This window comes from Zootoca vivipara, chromosome 11 (assembly GCF_965207765.1).
Source record: "Zootoca vivipara chromosome 11, rZooViv2.hap1.1, whole genome shotgun sequence".
Taxonomy (NCBI): Eukaryota; Metazoa; Chordata; class Lepidosauria; order Squamata; family Lacertidae; genus Zootoca; species Zootoca vivipara.
Genome location: NC_142594.1, coordinates 46356298 through 46381634, shown reverse-complemented (window position 1 = coordinate 46381634; position 25337 = coordinate 46356298). Strand labels below are relative to the sequence as shown.

Below are 25337 nucleotides of genomic sequence, written 5' to 3'. Positions count from 1 at the left end.
AACTCATCAACACCATTAGTAATGCTAGCTATTAGCCTGCATGAATGGCCTGTATGCAGTGATCAACTTGGAAATCCTGCCAGTTTGTAAGGGAAAATTGGACAGCAAAGCACAGGAAACAGGGAGAGTAACATAGGAAACATGCATCAGACCTAACATAATCAATGAGAGCAGCCCAATTATTTAATTTATTACTGCATTTATATCCCACCTTTTTATTGAAGGAACTCAAGGTGGCGTACATGGTTCTCCCCCTCCCCATTTAATCCCCATAACTGCCATGTGTGGTAGGTTAGGCTGAGAGGCAGTGGCTGGTCCCAAGACCACTCAGTGAGCTTCACTGCTGAGTGGGGATTTGAACCCTGGTCTCCCAGGTTGTAGAGTGACACTCTAACCACTACACACCACAAGGACTTTCCCTCCACCTGAGATACAAAGCACACCCAATGCACATTTTAAACACATGACTTTCCTCCAAAGAATCCTGGGAACTGTGGTTTCCTCCTCACAGAGCTATAATTCCCAACAAACTACAGTTCCCAGGATTCTTTGGGGGAAGCTATGTGCATTAGATGAGCTTTAAATGTATAGTGTAGATCTGCCCACACTCTCCTAGTTTCAACACCGGGTGATTATAGAACAGGGCTGAGGAACCTGCGGTTCTCCAGATATTTCTGGACTACAACTTCCATCAACCATAACTGGCATGGTCAGTGGTCAGAGCTGATGGGATTATCCCATCATCTGGAGGGGGTGTGCAGCGTTCTCAGCCCTCTTTTAGGACAATTATTGTGCAACTCTGTCACAAGATTTTCAGAGGTTTTACTACTTAAACTCTGGGAAATGCATGCTAGCAGCTCAGTTCCAAGATTCTACATGTACGTATTTAACCAGATGCCTATGTGTATCCTTATCACCAGGATCAAAATGTACATAACATAATCACTAAAAAAAATTACAACCATAATTGAGAGACTACTTGGAAACCATAAATGCACCACTTTGGGCTTCGTAACGGAAGGAAAGGTGGGATATAAATTTAAGGAGAAAATGTGTGTTCATTTTATGTGGATTGCTAAGTGTCTCCCCTGTAACTTCTAGACCCCAAATATAGGGAAGACAGTCATGATTTTTTATTTATTAAAAAAACATACTAAAAGGGATCATTTCCATCAACCAGTGGGCTATGAAAACATGGTGCAGTGCCTGCTTGTAAACCCAATGTCACTGCTGTTTATTTTGCCTAGAGATACACTCTAATTGGCATTTCTATCCTGATTTTTAATCCACTGTTTTAAATTACTGCAAGAGGCTCATCCCTTATTTGTATTCAGCTGGGAGAGAACATGGTTTGTTTAAATCTATCACATGTACAAAATTCTCTGGAGACTGCCCATTACTGGCTCATAGCCAAATATTTAGAGTTTGCAGTGTCCTTGGCACAACAAAGTAACTTGGGCAATTTTAACAAGGGGATGGATAGTTAAAAGGAAGGTGAGCAAAACCTTGAATCCATATTTTTTTTTAAATACCAGATCATCAATAACTTTAGCCTGATACTATGAAGTCCTTTCAAATACATTTTTAAAAAAGCTTTAGCCCAGAGCCGATCTGTGACAACATGCAAAACGTAAGTGAACAGAATAAACCAGAATTCTAGATCATACCCTAATTGCATAAATAACACACACAACCTTTAAAGAGGATCTCCCATCGTAGCACGACTTATTCAATTTGCGTATATAATCTATTATTACACAACTTTATTATTTTTGTTTCAACCTGTTCTGTCTCCCTAGCAGTGGTTTTTTCCTATCAAAATCAATTTCGGAAGTGATAATGGCTTGTGATCCGGAAGTGATCTTGACTTCCATTAACATACTTCCTACTCAAATAATAACGGAGCTCTACTGCCTTCCACTTCCCACTCTAGTCCCTTACCCAGCTTCCAAAAACCTGCTCTTGAGGATTAGGGAAACCTTTGGAGAACAGCATGGGCTAGCAGGAAGAAGGAACTGGTGAAAACAGGAGACTCACACTTGCATAAGCAAAAGTGTCACAGCATGAGAAGGAACTTTTAGGTCCAAGCCAATGCATACCTGGTACTATATTACTCCTGTGGCCTAGTAGGACTTCTACTTAAGACTTCAGACTTTTTCAAATGTATGATTTCTTTGACATATTCCATCAACTTAATGTATAACTTGAGAATCTTGTCTTGAACTCCAACCTTCTTCCTAAGTATGCTTGATGAACACTACCATTCAGATAATGGTCACTATATTTTCAGTGAACTTGCATTATGTTTTAGGAAGTAACCTATCCTTGAAGATTAGGTAAGCATTTTCTTCTAAACACATATTTTCTTTGGTCATCTAAAGATTGCTATATTTAACATTTCAATCCAAATCATCAGTAAGAATTTTCAGAAGAAAAAGCAAACACAAAAGAATGGACTTTGTGTTAAATTATGCCCTATCCTCCTTTTCTTTTGGGAGAACTAAAGCAAAGTATTAAGGTATTTAACCCAAGTGGATTTATTGACAGTACCTTTGTCTGGACCATGCCAGGTCTCTGGTCTCTCAAGTGCTCCAGAGTAGCAGCAATATCAATCTCTTTAGCACCTGCCAGAAACAAAAATAAAATAAATCACCAATTGGACTGAGTTCAAAGTGATGATAATGTATGCTCCATCTGTCAATCTCCTGCTACTGGATTCCCTTTGGGCTACGAGCCCAATTGAAAATTATACAGTCATCTCTCAGCAGACTTGGCATGCTGCTCAAGAATTGGCATTCAGAAACGCAGGAAGAATAAAGCCAAGGATAGCGTTGATTAGCATTAGTTATTTTTTGAGAAAAAAATGATAAAGAATCATTAAAAGATGTCTGTATTGATGCTGACAGGCAGCAAAATGCAATTATTGACAATTAACTCAGTGTTTCAAATTCATTCGTAAATGTATATATTAGGGGTGTGGACTGGCCTCAGGATTCATTTTGAATCTACTTTAACCCCCCCCCCCCAAAGATCTGTTCCTAGGTTGCTCTTGTCTGTCTGTGATTTGAGTCCTGAGCCACTCGGTGTATAACAAGATTTGTGTTCCATATTCACTCTCTTGGCAAAAGTGGGTGAAATTTGCAGGCACAGAAGCTCCTCAAGAGTAGCTCAAGGTTGCCAGATAGGCAGACAGCTGTAGGGTCCCCACCCCCTTGCATGACACCTTTAAAGTTTATTAACACACACACAAAAAGGGTCTATATTTTTTCATTTTCTGCCATTGGGCTAAAAAACCAAAATCCATATTAGATTAATATTTTTGAGTGAGGGTTTGTGTCCTGATCTTTTGTAACTTAAAATAATTACAAGGTTGGCATCGTACAACTATTCTGTACATTTTTTAAGAACATGAGCAGCCAGTTTAGCTTTCCTTTTGTCCTCATATAGGCACTATAAGGTAAAGCTGCCCCAAATGCTGTTGTCCTCTTTCCAGGGTTCAAGATCATATCTGAAATTAGGGTTTTTGTTTGTTTGTTTTTTTACCACAGTGATTATCCATTTATGCTTACATTAAACCATTATTTTTCAGTAGTGATCTCTGCTTTGTTAAGGCTATTGATTTGCCTAGCATTGTCTCAATTTCTCTTGTCGTGCCTTTCCATGTGGCCTGGGGGTGTAAAACACACAGACTAAACTAAATACTCATAAGATCCTACATAAGAAACTCTCTCACTACTCACATTGTGAACTACATAAAACACCACACACACAAAAGTAAATATTTGCAGATTTACACAACCAGTTTAAGTGTAGGATTGCAATGCAAAGTGGTAACTTCTTTTCTTGCTGTGTTTCCCCCCCCAAACACCATATAGTTAGCATATGAAGGGAGAAGATTCTGTGAGTCGCCTTAAGCATCACTGGAACTTGGAACAAAATGTCTGCACTAAAAACAACAGAATGAAGTTACCAAAGTGGACTGAATCCTATTTTGCTTGGTGGTCAGGGAAAGAAACTACATTGATAAATGTAAACTTAAGCCATCTTTCCCCTTGTGTGGTAGAGAAGCAAGAAGTCTGGCATCAAGCAGCTGGCATAGGGATTACCGAATCTCAGGAGGATTAACAATTCTGGCCTGTAGGAGGGTCATCAGACTTGTATGCTATGTAACCACATGGTGCTTTTAGGACAAAGCCTAAAAAATTCTGAGTGACGCTCACTTTTAGTAATGTGGAACATTCAACAGGAGCTAGTTTCTCCTTTAGTGTGGTATAATGGATATTCACTCTCCTTTAGCCTCAGCCGTTGCAAGAGTAAAGTAGGATAATCGCATATATTCCTTCCTGAGCTTTTTGGAGTGAAATGGAAAACCAATTAAAAATGATTAACATAACCCTAGATGTTATGATAATCCTAGATGGGAAGATAAGGTATGGGATATAAAGTGTTCCCAAGTTTCACAAAAATTCAGTTCTAGCTATAATATGCAGAAGATGGGGAGACAATGTAGGAAGAAAAATGCTAGGATATTAGTGCCTTTGGCATTACACCAGTGGGGTAGGAGCTGTAACATTTAAAGGCCTGGTACCACATGAGCAGGACCATTTGTAAATGGTTCTTTCCACCCAGCCATCGCTCCTGATACTTGCTGGGTGATAATTATGTGCATGATCACACACTCCCATACGTTGCTGAGCCTTTAAATGGTGCCGCAGCAATGTGGGGTGAACCTAAATGACTTACCATAATACCACTGCTGTAAAGGCTACCATTTAAACTTTTTATTCCTACTTTGTTTACATATAAAGTTCACGTTGAAATGAATGGCAGTACAAAAGGCCCAGTGAATTGCCTACTGCTCAGGTTGTATTAAAACTACCTGTTTCTTTTTCAAAGAAATTGTCAAATGTAGCAGCAGAGAGTACACCTAGCAGATGTGGTGCTGGACTCAGAAGACTTGGATTTCAATTAATTCCCAGCTAAGAGACCGATCTTCCCATGTCACCCTGAGGCACTTACTTAATCTGCATTTCAGACAGCTGCAGAGCAATAATCCAAGGTGGGAACAACCAAACAAGCTCTGCTGTCAACACCACAAGTTTTAGCTGAATAATTTGAGGGTTTTTTTTAATAAAAAAAAATGTTCTTTGAATAATTGGGGGGGGGGGAATGGGAAATTTTATTTATAGAAGCATTTTGGTTTAACCCTCATGGTCTGGGTGAGTTTATAATATATCCATTTCCAGAGGAAGAAGCGATACTGAGGGAACACTAATACCTTCCATGTTCACACATTTGTATCATACCCTTCCTGCAAGGAACTTACGGTAACGTAGAAGAGGTTGAGAGATGATGATGGGCCTAATAATCAGCAATTGGAAACCACCCCCTGCCCAAATCAAAGGTCAGCACGTCAAACACTACACACAACCCTGACTATCTTTCAACTGGCTTCATCCTTATTTTTAATATATGGACATAATATATACAGTCATACCTTGCATCCCGAACGCCTTGCGAGTTGAACGCTTTGGGTCGCGAACGCCACAAACCTGGAAGTGAGTGTTCCGGTTTGCGAACGTTCTCTGGAAGCCGAATGTCCAATGCGGCTTTCGATTGCGTGCAGGAAGTTCCTGCAGCCAATCGGAAGCCATGTCTTGGTTGTCAAACAGACTTCTGGAACGGAATCCATTTCACAACCAAGGTACGACTGTACATTGGAATCATAGAGTTGTAGAGTTGGAAGGGACTTTGTTGTTTGTCTCTCCTACAATTTTTACCCATAAACTCTCAATCTTCCTGCTCAGGAGAGCTTTAAACTAGATCCTGAGGGAGAGAGACAACATTACTGACAGCAGAAGAACATATGGTACTAGGGATAATAGCTTCATTGGTGCACAGGAAACTGAGGTGGTGCTCCAGAAATCTGCCAAAGGGCAAGAAACTACAAGAAGTAAGCGGCTGGAGGGAATGACTCATGATTTCAGTTATCTCTATACTAATGCACAAAGTATGGGAAACAAGCAAGACAAATTGGAACTTTAATATAGGATGGCAAATATACCTAGCAGGCATTACTGAAACATGGTGAGATGAGTCTCATGACTAGAATGTAAGAATTGAGGAATATAACCTGTTCAAAAGAAATAGACCGTACAGGAAGGGAGGGGAAGTAGCAATCTTCCTTCTGTGCTCCAGGTCATGGATTTCTTCACAAGTGTACACATCCTCAGAAACTACTAAAATGTGAAGGTGGTCAGGAGGTACAGCTCCTGAACTCTCATGTTCATCTTATTCTGAGCCCTGTTTCTCTTCTCTCTCTTATTTGAAGCAGATAAATATATTAAAACATTACACATATATTTCAAATTTACACAATTTGTTCCCATTTATGTAATGGAGTTTTCTGGTTGAAGACTTCAGAGTATTTTGGTGGAAATTTTCCTATTAAAATACTTTTGTATGTTGGAAAACAGGCTGTTCATTGGATCCTGCTGCCATTTGGTGCTCCTTAATGGCTGTAGTAGCAGGTATTATGTCAGGTATCAAGTTGGTGAAGATCCTGTAGAATGACCTTTCTTTTACTCCGGTTTCACAACACATAAAGCTGTGCTAAGATGGGCAACTGGCTGGTTTTCAGGCACCTCTAACATTCATAGAACACTTTCTTGGTGTGTGTGTGTGTGTGTGAATTAAGTTACAACCAAATCCTGTTCTAACTGCTTCAGGGTGCTTTGAAAATGCTACATTCCTTGTGAAACTTAAATATGCATAGGATTTATTTTTCCACATTTGTGTTGACTAAAAGCATTTGTTTCATGATAAATAGTAGCATTACTTGGCTAGCCCTTTCATGTAGATCTTCATTATCAGTATTCTCTGAAGCAGCCCACCCAACTCCTGCTGTGAGACAAGCAAGTACATTCATATGCCACAAAACTGAGAGCCTGTAAAAGGTCTGGATTAAGCAAGAAGATCACTAACTCAGGCCAATTCTGAGCTGCATCAAATGCCAAACTTAATTAACATACATAACGCTATACAGAAATTTTTCACTGCTCCATTTTCTTCCTTGCAGCTACCATGAAAGCTAGCAAGCAAGAAGAATCCCATTTAGGATCTGCTAACCAAACAACAAACAAAACAAAATACACAAAATGCCCAGGAAATTATAAAACAAAATTCCATTGTTCTTCAATAGTCAAAACATTATTTTAAAGAGTCAGTCATAAAACATGCCATTCTGAGCTCAGTTCAATGCTCCTTTGAAACGTAACTATGGATTGCAAGACAGATAGATATTTGGATGAAAATGCTTGCCTCCTTCTCCAATCTTTTGTATGGCTGAATCTTTTAACAGAAAATTCACACAATTTCTACTGGTGGTGTCTGTTATTTACCTTATATTTACAACTGGGTTTTGCATGCAGAAATGTTGCCTGCATCCTCTACAAACTCGTCCCTTCTGTGATTTCAGTCCATGAGATTTCTTATTTCCAAATTGATTACTATTTCAAACTTATTGATAGCAGCTCATTCTTTTCATAATCTTCTAAAGCTCTGGAAGTCTTTTTTCTCCTTCTAAAGATATTGACTGTGTGTGATCAATTCAAAGGTCTCAACCCTGAATAAATGAGGCAGTTTTTATAGTTTCTGCTGTTAACTCATCCACTCTGAATACAACAGGGCTGGGGGGAAAAACCTCAATTGTTAACTTAAATAAATAAATAATCAGTAAATTGTTTTGCTTACTTACAATGAAAAGAAAGGCTTGGATAACTGTCCAAGGAAGTATCAACTCCTTGCAGTGCATGATCCAGCTCCTTGCTCAAATGGTTCTATTTTGCTTAAGTTGTCTATAATAATGTTTGGAAGTCTGTGTGTGCCTACAAATTTCTCTACTGGAATCTGCGACTTTTCATTTGGGTTACTCACGTCACATAGGGCTTTGGAAGCACCACTATGGGCTGATCAGCAGTTCTGCAAAACCTTCTCTTGTCCAAACTGCATCTTTACATATTCCACACCTGACATCACATGATGTCAACAACAACAAATTATGTGTACTCTGCCCATCTGACTGGGTTGCCGCAGCCACTCTGGACGGCTTCCAACATACATAAAACATAATAAAACATAAAACCTTAAACAGTTTCCCTATACAGGGCTGCCTTCAGATGTCTCCTAAAGGTTATATAGTTACTAATCTCCTTGGTAAAGTAAAAGTAAAGGACCCCTGTCCAAAATCAACTATGGGGTGTGGTGCTCATCTCCACTTTCAAACTGAGGGAGCTGGCATTTGTCTACAGACAGCTTTCTGGGTGATTGATGTAGCTGTGATGGAACTGTGACAGAAGCCAGAGTGCATGGAAACAGTGTTTACCTTCCTGCCACAGCGGCACCTATCTTATCTACTCACACTGTTGTGCTTTCAAGATACTAGGTTGGCAGGAGCTGGGACAAAGCAATGGGAGCTCACCCGGTCATGCTGATTTGAACTGCTAACTTTACAATCGGCAAGCCCAAGACACTTGGCGGTTTAGACCACAGCACCACCTGTATCCCTGCTCATCTTGACATTTGATGGGAGGGCATTCCACAGGGTGGGTGTCACTACTGAGAAGGCCCTCTGCTTGACATTAGGTGTCGGGTAGGTGGGCTTGGCTTGGCTGAAATGGCCTCGCTGCTTTAACCCATCTGAAAAAGACTACCCTGTTTTTGAACTTGCTGGGAGTATTCTCTAAAAGCATGCTTAAAAAATATTAAATAGTCTTATCAGTTAAAAACTAAAACTATCTTCTTCCATGTTTGCATTTGAATACGGCTTGAGGCAGTTTTTACTGTGGTTGACTAACTGTAGAAAAAACTTGCCGCAGCCAACAATATAGCATAATTGTGTTAAACTGGCTAACTCCATCGTCAGTTAACATTACATTAAAAGCAGCTCACTCACATAATGCCTTTGTAAATATATAATAAGATTTTGTTGAATGCAAAGAGCGATTTTGACAAAACTGCAGCCTCAGTATTTCAGAGAACATAGAATGTTCTTACTTGAAATGGCCTAAAATTGGCTTGTGAAAAATATGCCTAAAAATGAAAGCAAGATTCAGGCAGTTTCTGCTGCTTTCACTTTTTTCCTCCATCGGATAACTGACTGGGTCTAATGAGCTACAAAGTTCAAGGCTTAGCGATTCAATAAAATTCAAAACCTAGAAGGCAAGACAGCTACTTTTTAGAACAGAAGACTTTTCTCCTTCTCCTTCTTTGTGGGCTTCTCAGTAATTATGTCTCTGTGCCAACCCACTCATATCCTTTGAACTATCAGATCAATAACACTGCATATTTTCCCCAAAACTACATTGTAAAATATGGCAATAAGAAAGGCCTATGCAGATATTTATTTGGAAATTGGATCTCGGAAGCAAAAGTTACATTGTTGGGAGCCCAAAAAATTATTCCAGATTTATAAAACTCTGTAAGTTAATGATATTTCCACTAAAACATTACTGATTCACATTTTTAATTAAGCCAACACATGCGGGACAAAAGTGGCATAGAAACATATTATTGAGCTTAACTGGATTGCAGACTTGTGAATCAGGCTTGTAAACAGGCTCCATATTGCTTCATTAAGCTCAAACATGGCATAGCTGCCAAGTTTTCCCTTTTCTCGCGAGGAAGCCTATTCAGCATGAGGGAAAATCCCTTAAAAAAAGGGATAACTTGGCAGCTATGCAAACATGGGTGGAAAGAAATAAGCTATACAGAAATTATGCAGGATTTCGTTTTTTTTAAGTATGTGAGTATAGCTCTATTCTTATGCTTGAACATTATATTGTAAGGTACAGTATGTGTTTTTAGCTATAAGTTCTGTGAGATTTCACAGGGCAAAACAAGCAAAATACATAAAACAACCCCAGTTTATAAGTTGAGGAAACAGCATGGGATGACTGTGTGAGTGAACATCACTCCACATTTTTATGCTACAATCGTATAAGCATTTGTCAGGAGGAAGCCCCATTGAACATAGTGGGATTTATTTTTATGCATAGCATTGCAGTAGTTTTATTTTAGCTACGTATTTTTCGCTCCATATGACTCACCTGACCATAGGACGCACCTAGTTTTTTAGAGGAGGAAAACAAGAAAAAAAATTGCTTTCTTGAATTATCCTATGCATAGCAACCAACTCCTAGAGGCCTAGGTGCCTCCCCCCCCCAATTAAATATTTGAGGAAGCTTCTTTTGCAAAGGGGGAAAGCTCCATTTCAGCTCAGAGTTGTGCAGTTTTTTCAAAGGGGGAAAGCTCCATTTGTGAAGATCAGCTCAAAGTTATTGAGCTTACCTTGCAAAGGGGAAAAATCCTGTTTTTATGGGGTTCAACTCACAGTTCTGCAGCTTCTTTATCTAATCTAATCAGCCAGTCACATGTCGCTGAGGAAACAAACAGCTTCCCTCTGCAGACAACAACTGAGGCCTGGGCAAGGGGCCTGGGTGGGATGGGAAGGGAGCTAGCTCCCTTATCTCCCTCCCTGATCTCTTGCAATCAGCTGCTGAGTGGCTCCTTTCAACACTCTCTTTCCCTTTAGCGCTTTCTAAAAATAAAAAAACACGGTCTGCCTTTCGCCCCTGGGCAATTCGGCTCAAGGGACCACACACTCGCTCCATAAGATGCACAGACTTACTTTTTAGGAGGAAAGAAGTGCGTCTTGTGGAGCGAAAAATACGGTAGAAAGAAAGGAGAGCAAAGGACTTGCAGGAAATGGGACTTTTGAGGAAAGATTTAAGAAGAGAGAGAAGTGGTACCACACTGGTTTTATGGGAGAGAGTTCTAGGAACGAGGACAAAGATAACATGGTACGCAACTTCGGTTTTACTCAGAATAGATCCACTGAAATGAACATGACTAAGCTAGGTCCATTGATTTCAATGGATCTGCTCTGAGCAAAACTTAACTGAATACCACTCAGTGATTTTGAGTGCCAGGGCCTTTTATTCCAACATCACAGCTGCAGGCCTGATTTAGCTTATAATTTTGTAACCCGTACTCTTTCCTAACTCCCATTTATTTCAAGGTGGTTGCATAGGTAGCATGGACTGTGCCCTCCGTATTCATGGCAGACTGCAGAAAAAGAAAAGTAGTGTGGGAAATTTGGTATGAAGAGTTTTCCTCCTCTCTCCACCCACCACCCCCCCGCCATAAAAATCCAACACAATGATTACAATGGTAAAGAATGGCACTTTGTACCAAATGTAACTTAATACATGAAATGAAAAGACCACGTTGTAAATAAAAAGTGCATCATAATTCTTCTGAAGTGTGCACACATGTGTGCCGCACCCCCGCCTCACAGAGAGCTGCGCCAAACACTCCACAACTGCATTATGTAGATGTTTGAATAACAAAAGGAACTAAGGGCCTGGAATGTATGTTCCCAGCACAGCTCTCCTTCTGTAAATATACCTTCCTGCTACACAACGCACAGAACAAAAACACCCAAAACACTTAATATTAGTGGCAACTATTATTGGAGTACTCCTGTGCTAACCGTGTATATTATGTGAAGTTGAACTTCTGGTTAGAAGAGAAACTGGACAAATGATAAACTCATGAAATTGTAACTTCAATCTCAGAACTGGGAACTAAAAACAAACAAACCCAAAACCCATTGGGTTTTCCCCTCCCTCTTAAAATTCCGTAAGATCATTTAAAATGTGATTTTTCTTGCATAGCTGCCAAGTTTTCCATTTTCTCGCGAGGAAGCCTATTCAGCATAAGGTAATTTCCCTTAAAAAAAGGGAGAACTTTGCAGCTATGTTTTTCTTGTTTTAAATCAAAGGCAGGATTAATAGCAGAAAACGCGAACTTCTAAAGTACTGAAACACAAGCATCAGTGCCTTGTACAGTCAGCTAGGGGAAACTGTTTTGAACATAGAAAAGTAAACTACTGTATATTCCGGCGTATAAGACGACTGGGCGTATAAGACGACTGGGCGTATAAGACGACCCCCAACTTTCCCAGTTAAAATATAGAGTTTGGGATATACTCGCCATATAAGAAATACGACCCGGCGTATAAGACGACCCCCGACTTTTGAGAAGATTTTCCTGGGTTAAAAAGTAGTCTTATACGCAGGAATATACAGGTATGTGAAAAAGGAGCCCCTTTTCCTAAACTGACAGTATTTAAAGAGCCACTGAAGAGCCAAAGCATCTTACTGATTGCTTTTCACTTTCCCACTGCTGAAACTAAGTGGTGCTGTATGTACTTTGATTTTAAAATCCATTATTGCCTGCTTTCTAATAAACCAGTGTGGAACAAGAACTCAGATTACTGTTATTCTTAAAAGTCCTTTAAAAAAGAAGAAGAAAAGAACACAAAACCTGAAGGCCTTAATCCTTAAAAGCACTCCCTCCCCCCTTCTCCCCCCCTCTTTATCCTAAAACATGTTAGCAGATGCTGTCCTTGCAGCTGGCCCTAGACTGAAAGTGCACTTACATTTTTATGCTTAGAACTGAAGGACTCTAAAGTTAGTGTTTGCACCACAGAAAAAGCAACGGCAAGGGTATTCATTGGTACTTGTGCAATTCATTCTTTAAGAAAAGGAAATGGAAAGAAAGATTTCATGTCCTGGACTTCAGGCCTTTGATCATTTGATGAGCGCTGGATTCTCAACCTGGGCCTCAAACTTCTCAGGCCAGACAAAGGAGGGCTAGGCCTCACAGACCGGTCCCTAGATTCCTGTCAGAACAAAAACTCTGGCTGCCTCACAGTGTGACAGCCTGGGAAAGGCCCACCTCAGCAGGGCTGAGATGCCCGCTCTGCCCTTTGATCTTTCATTTAAACTGCCCAAAAGCGCCAGGTCAGGGATTTCAGACTGCACACCCCCAATGGCAGAGGGGTGCAGGTCAAGAACAAAATGGGGCTGACCAGTCTGAAAAACCCTGCAACTCTTTTCTTTGGCCAGTTTCACATGACTTGTCTTGCATTGTGCCACACTAAGCCCACACTTAAAATGGAATTTGACATTACATGGTACAATGGAGTCAGTAAATGGCATTCTTTAGAGCTCTTGCAACAAAGTCAACCCTTCCCTTAAGTGGTTGAAAGCTTGAAGCTAGAAAATACTACTTGTTTACTGTTCTGTGAAGAAAACAGTATGTATTTTGCAGTTTTGCTTTCATTTCAACCTCTGATGGAAAAATGGAATGAACTTAACAAAGGTCTAATAAATGTGGCAGGTCTACTCCCTTCCCTCAGCTCAATAACTCTGATACAGGCACATCAAGATGCCACTTGAAATTCAAATGTTCCAAGCAGATGAAATGCCTTTTTTTTGCACAAATGGCAAAAGATCCTCAGTGAGTTGTTTGTTTTTTAAGGGGAAAAATTATAACGTAATGCAGCGCACAGAAAACACAGTCATACCGGACAAGGCATACATGGCAAGGTCAAGCTGCCAAAACCCAAAATGAAGACAACGCCCACATTCTCAAATAAGAACATAGCCACCAGTATTTCAAACATGAAAATATGTATAGAAAATTTGTATAGATAAGCTTTGGGGCATTGCCTAATGGACAAAAGGTAGATGAGGCCCTTTAAGACCTTTAAGACACACACTTTGTGCATAATGCGACCCCTCATTCCTCCTGCTGCTGTGCAACCCATTAAAAATCCATGGTTTGGCTTTGTTCCACATCTGAACCTGGGTCCATAGTTCAACTCACTCTAGACAATCCAGGCCACCCTACATGATTTCTGCTGTGACATCTACATGCTCACACTTAACTACAGTTTAGCTCAACATTACTCGTGAACTGGGCAACAGACAGGGCACAAGAGACAAAGAGGGCACAAGGCAAAATTCACTCACATAGCACAAAAAGGTGTGTTATACATACCACATTAATGGTGCAATCCGATGCACGTCTATTAAGAATTAAGTCCTGTGGAATGGGACTAACTTCTAGGCATGTATAGGAGGAGATATTTTTTTGGGAAACCCCATATTCTAGATCAGGCATCCCCAAACTTCAGCCCTACAGATGTTTTGGACTACAATTCCCATCTTCCCCGACCACTGGTCCTGTTAGCTAAGGATCATGGGAGTTGTAGGCCAAAACATCTGGAGGGCCGCAGTTTGGGGAAACCCCATATTCTAGATCATCTGGTATCCTAATCTTTCAGCATCATTGGAAATAAGGCAAAAAGCACTGTAAATATGTTAAGATGCATTATCTATGATTAAATCAAGTTGTTGGGTGCCCTGCTATGCATTACTTTTGAGTTATGCAGTCTTTGATGAGTAGTTGTGTCAAAATTAGCCGCCCTGAGCCCAGTTTTGACTGGGGAGGGCGGGGTATAAATAAAATTTTATTATTATTTATTATTATTATAGTGGCCACCCAGATCCTTATGGGAAACTGGCAAGCAGGACCTGAGCACAAGAGCACTCTCCTCTCTTGCCGTTTCCAGTAACTGGAATCCAGAAGCATTAATGCGTCCCAACTGTGGAGGCAGAGCATAGCCATCGTGGCTAGTAGCCATTGATAGCCTTAACCTCTATGACATTGCCCAATTCTCTTTCAAAACCATCTAAGTTGGTGGCCATCACGGCCTCCTTTGGGAGCAAGTTCCATAGTGTATGTGCTGGATGAAGAACAGTCTTTTCTCTGTCCTGAATCTTCCAACATTCAACTTCACTGGGCGCCCATGTATTCTAGTGTTATGAGAGGAGAAACACACACACACACACCCTTTCCACTTTCTCCATGCCATGCTTCACTTTAACTTCTATCATGTTACTTCTGTCTTGCCTTTTCTCTAAACCAAGAAGCCTCCAATGTTGCAGCCTTTCCTCATATGAGAGTTGTTCCATAGCCCTGATGATTTTGGTTGGTCTTATCTGAATTCTTTCCAACTCTATGATACCCATTTTAAGGTGAGGCGACCAGAACTATACACAGTATTCCAAATGTGTTTGCACCATAGATTTGTACAACTGAAGTATGATAACAGCAGTTTTGTTTTCAGTTCCTTTCCTAATGATCTTTAGCTTTCTCACAGTGGCTGTGTCACACTTGGTCAACATCTTCATCAGTCACCACAAGTTCAGACCCCCTGAGCGTTTATGTGAAATTAAGATTATTATTTTTTGCATTAACATGCATCACTTTATACTCAGTTGCATTTGCTGTTTTACCACCCATTCACTCAGCACTGAGAGATCCTTTTGCAGTTCTTCATAATCTCCCCCTTTTTCCCCATTATCTTGAACTACTTGGTATCATCAGCAATCCTGGCCTCCTCACTGCTCACCCCTAACTCTAGATCATTTATGAACACGTTAAAAAGCACAGTAGTGATCTCTTGGGAGAACTCCACATTCTAAACCTCTCCAGAGTACTATTCCTAGTCTCTTCTTCCTGCTACTTAACCCAATTCCTGATGGACAAGCTTCATTGAGTAGCTTGGTTCCCCCTGGTGTCTTGGGGGGGGGAGTGTTTCTTACATTTATTTTCTTAAATTTATATCCTGCCTTTCGTTAGTCATGGAAGGAATTACTGAAGAGCTGCAATCAATATATAGGTAACATGGCAGGCTTGCTTGGTCTTGAATTCTTAACACCCAGTGGAAGTGGCTTAGTGTGGAACATACCACTGTAGGCAACTATTTGCTGGTGCAACTTGTCCTGGAAGTGTTTTTAAATGGTTATGCATATACTACCTGGACAGTATTCCATTTCCATTCTACTGGAAAACCATTGTGAGAAGGGGAGGGGGTGAAGGAGCAAGGTTCCATCCTGCCCCTACAACCAGCCTGGGGTCAAATCCTACTACCAGAGATGTTATGGAGCTCCACCTCTCATTGGGAGGGGCACCTGATGACATGGCCCAGCAGACTGGATTTGGCTTCAGGGTGCTAACTGCTGAGTAAGCGTGAAGCAAACAAGACATGAAGAATGCTGAACATTCCTCCCTGCTAGGCTGGTCCTGATCCCATGTCTAACAGAAGCATGACATGTAAAAAATAAGCAAGTAAATATTTTCCCAGCTTAAGAGTAAGTAGTGAGAAAAACTTCACTAGCACAGGCATAGTCAAGCTCAGCCCTCCAGATGTTTTGGGACTACAATTCCCATCACCCCTGACCACTGGCCCTGTTAGCTAGGGATGATGGGAATTGTAGTCCCAAAACATCTGGAGGGCCGAGTTTGCCTATGCCTGCACTAGTACAGTGTGTGTGTGTGTGTGTGTGTGTGTGTGTGAGAGAGAGAGAGAGAGAGAGAGAGAGAGAGAGATTTCCTTTGACACACCCTTCCTCTCAGCCTCCAGGTTCTCACTCAGGGTTCATCCACAAAAGTCTCACAATGATAAGAGGTCCTGTAAACAGTGGCCACCAGCCTGGTCTCACTTTGGGCTTGAGGAGGGAGGGGTGGTGGTTGATGTTAAAGAGCAGGAGAAAGGCCAGAAAATAATGTTATATTGCTTAATGTAACAGAAACTCCCGTGGTCTATTTGATGGGTTCTGCAGCTTCACCGGAATATTGTGGAAACTTCCCTACTGAACAAGAGGAAAGGAAAATAAAGAGAAATATTTCAAAAAGGTAAAAATATTCTACTTGCTTATTTCAGTTTTCTGTCGTCTTCAAAGCAAGAGAAGCCTTCGAACACAAATTATGGTCAGGTGAATGTCAACTGCTGCATACTACATGGAGAGTGAATGTAGGGCAAAACTAAATAAATACTTACTGCATATTTCATAACATTTATTGCCAATAAAAGTTATGTAAATTTGTGAAAGTACAAATCCAACCACATACGTGTGAGATTCATTCATATAGAGCTCAAGTGGTTGAAATTTTGTTTCATTTTTAATCACTGTGGACATTGGAGAAACAAAATAAAAAAGCCCCAAGAACATTCAGGCGAGGGCAAAATTTGCCTCTAATCTATCTGAGGCCCTTTTTGCGAATATTGCGCCTGCGTTGCCATGACAACGCCACCACATCTCAGAACTCAAAAAGCGACAGCACTTTTGATTCTCACCTTTGGCCATTTTATTGAGAACCATGTCAATTAGGATGTAGGTTCCACTTCTTCCCGCACCATCACTACAGAGAAGGAGGAGAGGGGAAAAAACAACAACAACCCATGATCAATTCAACATGCTTAAAACCCCGACAGAGATGCGATGCTGGAAGTATAGTAGCATAAAGGGCTGCATTGAGGTGGAAAGATGATATATGTTAGTGAAGCTTTCTTTAACAAACTGTCCTCACAAGCATGGCAGCTGTTATATTATTATTTGGGTAAACTCTACAATTCTGCAAGGTGAATTTGGGTTTTCCTTAAGGGAAAATACTTGCTTACAGTATTTTGGAAAGACGTCCTTGGAACACACATGGTAATTTTGGAGACTTCGGAGTGATCCATGTGAAGATGTCAAGATCCCTAATCTGAAAGCAGTTTCCATTTGCTGTCAGAAACCAGCTTCTAACTGGAAAGGTGTTAGTTTTCATAGATGTTGCCAGTACTGTATACAAAATTAAGATTCTAAGCAATCAATTTTTCTTGCCCTTTCCCTCAGTTTTTAAGGTGCCATTTTTGTGACTATGCTTGATGGAGGGGGGGGGAGAGAAAGGGGGAGGGAGATATATCATTTGAAGATATATCACTGGAGGAGTGTGGGGAGAAAACAGTGATGTTACTGTAGTTTTGAATGCATTCTAATTTAAAAGTACAATTTACTAGATCAGGTTTTTAACCACATATTTAACGTTTTGACACTAGGCACTGGACTAGAAATAACTGAGTTTATTTTTTAAAAAATGATTATTTGACAAGGATATCGTAATATATGTAAAAATTAGAAGGCATGTGTTTCTTCCCAATTATAGCAAAATAAACTGTGCCAGTCCAGGCAAATTCAGAAGTCTACTAGAGTCTTGAAAATGGCACAGTTCCCTGAGTTTTACGCAACGGAGCCTCGAAACTGGCAGGGTTTTCTGGTTATAAACCACAATCTATGAACTCTCTTATTTGGAAGCAATATGCTTCTTGGAAGTCTATTCTGTTCAGGAGTTTCTTAGTCTCAAACCTCTTCCCTTCCTATTAGCTTGTGGCATTATGACCACGGAGGGAAAAACACACGCAGCCATGTACCAAATAAAGGCAACTTGGATCCCCCAGTTCTGAGTCTCCCACACCACACCAGTCCTTAACTGAACAAAGTATGGCATCCATGCCTAAAGTGTATAATGAAATTTCTCTCAAAGCAGTAACATGTGATACTGGGGAAATTAATGTTTGAAGGCTTTTGAAATAAATGTTCAATGAGCTGCAAGTAACAGGGTCTATTTATTTACAGATGCAGAGAGGGCGAGACTACGATCCTACACTGATTTACCTGGGAGTAAAACCCCATTGAACTTGATGCAACTTACTTCTAAGCAGGTATGTGATAGTGCTGTTTGGTGCTTGTGTGCACTGTACAGTTGTAGGTCAGAGAGAGAAGGAAGAATTGGTGCTGAGGTGGTATTGAGACCCCACTGCTTATTTCTGATAGGCTTAAGCAACTTTCATATTTTCATGATGAAATCTGAAGTGTGATGAATCTTCCCATTTACTAGAGACTCTCCTCATCAGCAAATACAAATGTTTTTTGGGGGCAGAACAATAAGGAACAGCTTTTGCTCATTCGGCAAATCAAGCTACAGAATCACTTGCATATTTTGTTCAGTCCATGCAATGTCCTTGTGAGCCTCTTTTGAGGGTGGGTTGAAAATGGTACTTGCCTGCAATGAACAATTACCGGACAAGAACGACCCCTGTAGCACTTGTTTACTTTTCTGTAATAAAACAAATATAGACATTGATAAATATATTACTTCCTGAAGCATTCCAAAATAAAGTATCTTCCACATTTTACACCCCCCCCCAAAAAGATGGCTTGGCATATTAAAAGCAGCTCAACCTAGGCTATGATCTTCCAATCCGTTTTCCCAGTTAAAGGCTTAATGAAATTGTTAGGGCAATGGGTGCAATTCTCTAATCATTCCTCCTATAAAATAGCCATTGGGGCACATTTTTAGTGGACACTGACATAGATTAACCTACATAGAGAATAGCAACCTTCGAAACTGCCAGTCTAGCTATCAAACAAGATTGTCGCTGCTCAGTGCCTGTATGCAAAGCCAAGCCCAAATCACATTGAAGTGCTACAATACAGACATATTAGTTATATGCTACACCATGTAAACATTTCGTGCTAACACAGTGGGCTATTGCAAATGGAAGCTCCTGTACATACATGTCTTCTTGAATTCTTGAGTCAAAAGAAACAGAATTTTCACACATAACAGTAAAACGCTTTTAAAGAAATATATTTCACACATCTGTAATACAAATGAATGTAAAATCTACAGTTGATAGAATACATATTCCATTTAAAGAGCACTTTTTTCAAAAGCTAAAACCTCACCAACCAGCTGTTTGGCAGGAAAGGGGAAATGAAGTAAAGCCCCCCCCCCGCTTCTGATTAGTAGGAGTTAATATTTGAAAAAGGACTGCGTGTACAGTGCTAAATGCTTGATAGGAGATGCATATGATTTCACATACATGCAGAATCTGCAAACGCCCCCCCCCCCAAACCGCAGTCCAATTTGGGCACATCTTTCTGCTCCTCAGGAACTCCCACATACTAAAACAACATGAGATAAGACCGAAATATCCTGTTTTTCAGCAAAGAATCAATGGGGGGAAAATGCTATCAGTGGCCTCGTTTATAAAACATCAACGTAAGATTGTTTTAGCAGCATTGTTCACCCTGGTTTCTTGCTGTTCATGCCATTTATAGAAGAGTACAAATAAATTTGGTCCTCTTATGTTAAATCTTGCAATTAATCTGCACCGCACTGCTCTTCCACATTTTCACTGAAATTGATGTCTTTTAGTTTCAAAGTATTTAGAAATGAAATGTAGAAGCTGTATTCCTGAAAGAGCAGGGCGGTGGGGGGGGGGGGGACCGTTGGAGACCATTGAGGCATTCATTGTTCTGTTTTTTCAGAGAAATAGAATCCAGTTAAACCTATTTTTCCTCACGTCACAAAGTTGCCTTGGGCATTTTAGTGCCTCAGGTTTAATTCCCATCTGTAAAATGGGAATGTTAGTTATCTATCTTACAAACTTGATGCAAGGATGGGCATAAGAGCAGCTTTACTGCGTCATATTAAAGTCCTTTACAACTATCACAGATAGATTTAAAATGGGAAATAAGTATTTCATCTAAAATTGAAACCCAGCAGCCCACAGATCCTGCTTAAATGTGTCTATGGTGTGGGTGGTTATTGTTTGTTTTTGTTTTTAATATGTACTTTATGGTTTTATTCTATATTTTATGCTGTGAACAGCCCTGAGAACCTCAGATGAAGCGTGGTATACAGATTTGAAATTTAATATAATAATCTGAGTTCTGCAGGGTATTTTTGTGTGAGTTGGGTTTTAAAGAAAGCCCATTGAAACTAAAAAAAAACCCCGGTTGTTCTGCAAAGTGCAATTGGGGGCTTACTAGAAATAAAAATCTTCAAAACATGCCACAGAAATAGATTTTTGAAGCAGTGGAGTCTTTAGGCAAAGCATATCCAGACTATGGCTTAAATCCAAAGGACCACAAAATTAGTTCCAATGTGCCCAAAGGGACTTTGAGCTTTTGTTTCTCAAAAAGTCATCCTGCTGCCACATGCCAAGCTGCTTTCAAAATTGAAGTGTCTTCCAAAAGCAGTTTGTGATATTGCAAAGGGATCTGCCGCTCAAAAGGAAAAATCCCAAATCCGCTCGGGATTCCCAAGCCTATTAGTGCACCCAACTTGGCTCTTCAGCTTTCGCCTTTTCCATTTACACACTAGGGCTGCCTCTCAACAAGGGTCATCATTCTTGTAGTATTGTTTCAGTGCAGACCTCAACATGGTCACATCACCAAACTGTGGTTTGATTAGCAGGAATGGTCTGTGGGTTCCTCCTCCTCCTCCCATCTCATGCCGACATTCCTCTTCCCTTTGGTTTCACAGATAGCTGGGTCAGCATGGCAGGTACACTGACATTTTGAGTACGGATTGCCCTTCAGGCATAATCATGTGAGGGATTCGTCTGGGCCCTGCCCTCCATCATGGTAAAGTGAGGAACTTTTGGTTTTTCCAGGGTTCTAAATACCAAAGAATTCCTTCTTTGCACAGCTATCCTCCAGTTCATGGTAATTTAGAATGGCAATGAGGGAGTGGAGCTAGTGCATCCCCCCCCGCCGCCGCCCAATTACTCTACTCAGCCCAAACAAATGTTCACAAACCCACTTTGACCATAGTTTGAGGCTTACTATAGCAAAGTTAGCAAAAGCACTATATCCATAATGGAAGGCCAGGCCATTTTCATTTAAAATGGAGGAGTTGTGAACCTGAGGTGTACTCCCAACTGCCCACCATGTGGTAAGGTAAAAAGGTAAAGGACCCCTGGATTGTGGTTGAGGCACTAAAATGCCTAAGTCCAGTCAAAGGCGACCATGGGGTGTGGCGCTCATCTAACTTTCAGGCCGAGGGAGCTGCAGTTTGTCCGCAGACAGCTTTCCGGGTCATGTGGCCAGCATGACTAAATGGCTTCTGGCACAACGGAACACCGTGACGGAAGTCAGAGTGCATGGAAACGCCATTTGCCTTCCCCCTACAGCATTACCTATTTACAGTGGTGCCTTGGTTTAAGAACAGTCTGGTTTAAGAACGATTTGGTTTACAAACTCTGGAAAACCGGAAATAGTGTCTTGGTTTGAGAACTTTACCTCTGTCTAAGAACGGAATCCTAACAGTGGAAGGGCACTGGCGGCAGGAGGCCTCATTAGGGAAAGTGCACCTCGGTTTAAGAACAGTTTTGGTTTAAGAACAGACTTCTGGAATGGATTAAGTTCATAAACCAAGGTACCACTGTATCTACTTGCACTGGTGTGCTCTCGGTTGGCAGAAGTTGGGACGGGAGCTCACCCCGTCGCGGGGATTCGAACTGTTGACCTTCCGATCAGCAAGCCCAAGAGGTTCAGTGGTTTAGACCACAGTGCCACCTACTCCCCAACCATGTGGTAGAGTTGGTCTGTTTGGGTGAATGGGGCAATGTCCCACCAACCTTAATCTACCTTCAGTTGGCTGAGACCTGCCTGGCATTCATTACTTACAAGCAGTCCAAGGGGTGGGCACTGCCTGTGAGCTTCCTCCTCATTATTTCCACAATGCCCTGGTAGAAATCAGCAGGGAGGAGGAGGATGGGGACAAAACCAGCATTAGTTGGCTCTGCTTGTTCTTGGCTCTGCCTCTGCCTCTCTCTGCCTTCTGACCCCACCAGTCCCACTGGCCACCAGCCACCAATGCAACCATGACAGTATGGCGGCATTAACGGGCAGAATTATATTTGCAATGGTGTGCATTCTTGCAACATTAAGTGCTGGATCAAATGGTACAATTGTCGCAGAGTGAATGGTTGAGTTCTCATCCTAAAGAATGGGGATATCAGACACTGGTTTGAAATCAAGGTAGCATGATCAATTAGAGCCAAAGGCTTTAACATTTTATCCTTTTCTAAGGGCACAAGGAGAAGGGGACAACAGAGGACGAGATGGTTGAACAGTGTTCTCGAAGCTACCAACACGAGTCTGACCAAACTGCGGGAGGCAGTGGAAGACAGGAGTGCCTGGTGTGCTCTGGTCCATGGGGTCACAAAGAGTCAGAAACGACTAAACAACAACAACAAAGGGTAATACTTTCATTATTATCATTATGCTGAAATAGCATAGTCTTGGACTTGGGAAAAAGGCCTTGGGATAGAAATACACGACCAGCAGCTCATTAACGGTTGTCTCCTGAATGCACAGCAAAAGCCAATTTGCACTTTATTGGTATGGCAGGTATGTTAGTGTTTGCTGTGTGACTGAGAGATGTGCCTCTCAAAACACAGATGAACACATGCTAGCACTGCGGCTCCCTGGTGGACCTGTCCCTGTGTGTTTAGGGATATTGCATCCCACCCTTCACACTTTTCAGCAGCCAACAGCAGGCTCGTCACAGGGGCATGTGAAGCGTTAATCAACTCTGAGGAATAGCTAGAAGTGTTAAGACATTTATTTTCATATTTCTGTTTTCCACATATGCCCATTAAAAATCTGCATGGCCACTTACCTATAGATGATCATATTGGCAACTTAGCATAATTTGTCTTTTTTTTATGAACACCTGAATCATATTCCATATTTCAGAAGGCATTTGAAAATAATTATTTCAAAACAAACTTTGCTGAGAAATAGCTTTGGAACATTGAGATATATACATGGTTTCATTCAAAGTTTAGTCCTTTCAAGCTCAGTAAAAACCTTTTTGGATAAAGGAAGGTTCTGGGTGTTTTAATATTTATTTATTATTAAGTTTATATGCTGCACCTTCCTCAAGGAGCCCAGGGTGGCAAACATGGCAATACTAAAATGATACAATTAAAACTTCTAAAAACCGTTAAAACATCTAAAAGCGATCACCTACTGTCAAACTAATTATTTCAGGTTTGCCAGGGATAGAACTCTCAACCATTAAACACCTGGGTAAATAGGAATGTTTCTAAATTTCTCCTAAAAGTTAATAGTGAGGGAAACTGACAGACTTCACTAGGGCAACTATTCCATAAATGGGACCACCACTGAGAAGGCGCTGTCATTGGTAATTGCCTACTGGGCAGCCTGTGATGGCGGCACCATCGTAGGGTTCAAGTTGGTTGATATTGGAGAATGTACTCCTTTGCGTAATTGAGTCCCAAGCCATTTAAGGCCTTATATGCTAGTACTAATACCTTAAATTGGGCCCAGTAACCCACTGGCAGCCAGTGTTGTTCTCTAAGGTCCAGTGACACATGATCCATTGGGATGTCCAAACTTACCAACCTAGCAGCCACATTCTACACTAGCTGCATTCTCCGCAACATCTTCAAGAGCAGCCCCCCATAGAATACATTACAGTAGTCCAGGTGGGAGGCAACGTTATCCTGATCCAGGAATGGCCAGAGCTGGCAAACCAACCTAAGCTTGGCATAAGTCCTCCTAGCCATAGAAGCCGCTTGAGACTCTAGTGACAAGTTGGAATCCAGGAGTACCCCGAAACTAAAAAGCTATTCCCTCAGAGGGAGTACAACCCCGCAAGGAACAGGTTAAACACCTGAATCCTGGACCCAGGAACTACCAGGAACCAAATAAAGTACATACATACACATATAAATATATACATTTACACGCACGCACACTTCAAGAGGGAGGAAGAGGAGGAGGAGGAGGAGGAGAGGAGGAAGAATTAAATAGGAAAGAATGATTAGTAATACAAACCAACCCTTGGTTCATTGAGTGAAAAAGAAATCACCATGCAAACCATCAGCAAGCAAAGGTCAGAGGTCGTTAGAAGCTCAGAAAAGGGGTTTCCCATATTGTCCCTGCAGCAGAGTCACAGTTTCCAATGATCACTTTTGTGACTATGCAACTGGGCTTATATTACTAGCTGCAACATCACAAAAATGACACTGGCAACCGCTAATTAGCTGGCAAAATAAGAATTTGACCATTTTTAAAGTGAGCAGTGTTAGTAAATGCCATTGCACACAGCAAGCAGTGATAGCATAATATATATTTTAAGCAAAGCCCTCACATGTGATGCTAATTATCTTTTAGCTTAGCAGTGTCTCTTTAAAGTGTAAATGTGCTCCCTCTGGGCTCAAAGAATATTTAATTACACATTATCAGTGCATGACTAACAAGCTAGTCCAGAGTTTAAACGATTGGTCTATTGTTCAAAATAAAATTAGGTTTCTATAACCATTTAAACTGACCAGTGTTTTCAGGAGAAGTTTCATTTATCAAGCACTGCATTCTGCATGGCTATTTTAAGATTATGGAGGGAAGAAAAATCTGCCTTCATTCACCAATTGATACTAGATTTCACAATATTTTAATTCACCTATTCAACACAATACAATCTGAAACACTGTCTAATATAGAGGAACAAAAGAATGCAAGCTTGTTGTTTTCAGAATTTCACAAAATTTGCTTCCAGGAGTGAAAAATGCACATATATTTCAGAGGCTCTGGGACAAGCTTTTTTTTGGGGGGGGGATCCAATTTTTCTTGGTGATATTTTCTTAGTTGTTTATATTTGCATCTATACATACATACCTATGTAAGCATATAAATATTACATACATTTATAAAATATATATTTGTATATAAACATGTTGGGTGTGTGTCAAAGCATTAAAAGGATGGTAACACTTA

At 40.8% G+C, this 25337-nt stretch overlaps 1 protein-coding gene and 1 long non-coding RNA gene across 2 annotated transcripts in view; one reads left to right on the top strand and one right to left on the bottom strand.

Annotated features, from left to right (window-relative positions):
• Positions 1-16611, top strand: part of LOC132592868 (uncharacterized) — a 102359-nt gene extending 85748 nt beyond the window's left edge. The window contains exon 3 of the long non-coding RNA XR_009558424.2: positions 16506-16611. This is a non-coding gene — a long non-coding RNA (uncharacterized LOC132592868). The remainder of the gene's footprint in view (positions 1-16505) is intronic.
• PTPRN2 (protein tyrosine phosphatase receptor type N2) overlaps positions 1-25337 on the bottom strand; it is a 615253-nt gene that overhangs the window by 2086 nt on the left and 587830 nt on the right. Inside the window, exons 20-22 of the mRNA XM_035129839.3 lie at positions 18802-18855; positions 17054-17118; positions 2551-2624 (exon numbers count right to left, since the gene is read on the bottom strand). Coding sequence (XP_034985730.2) covers positions 2551-2624; positions 17054-17118; positions 18802-18855 — 193 coding nt within the window. The remainder of the gene's footprint in view (positions 1-2550; positions 2625-17053; positions 17119-18801; positions 18856-25337) is intronic.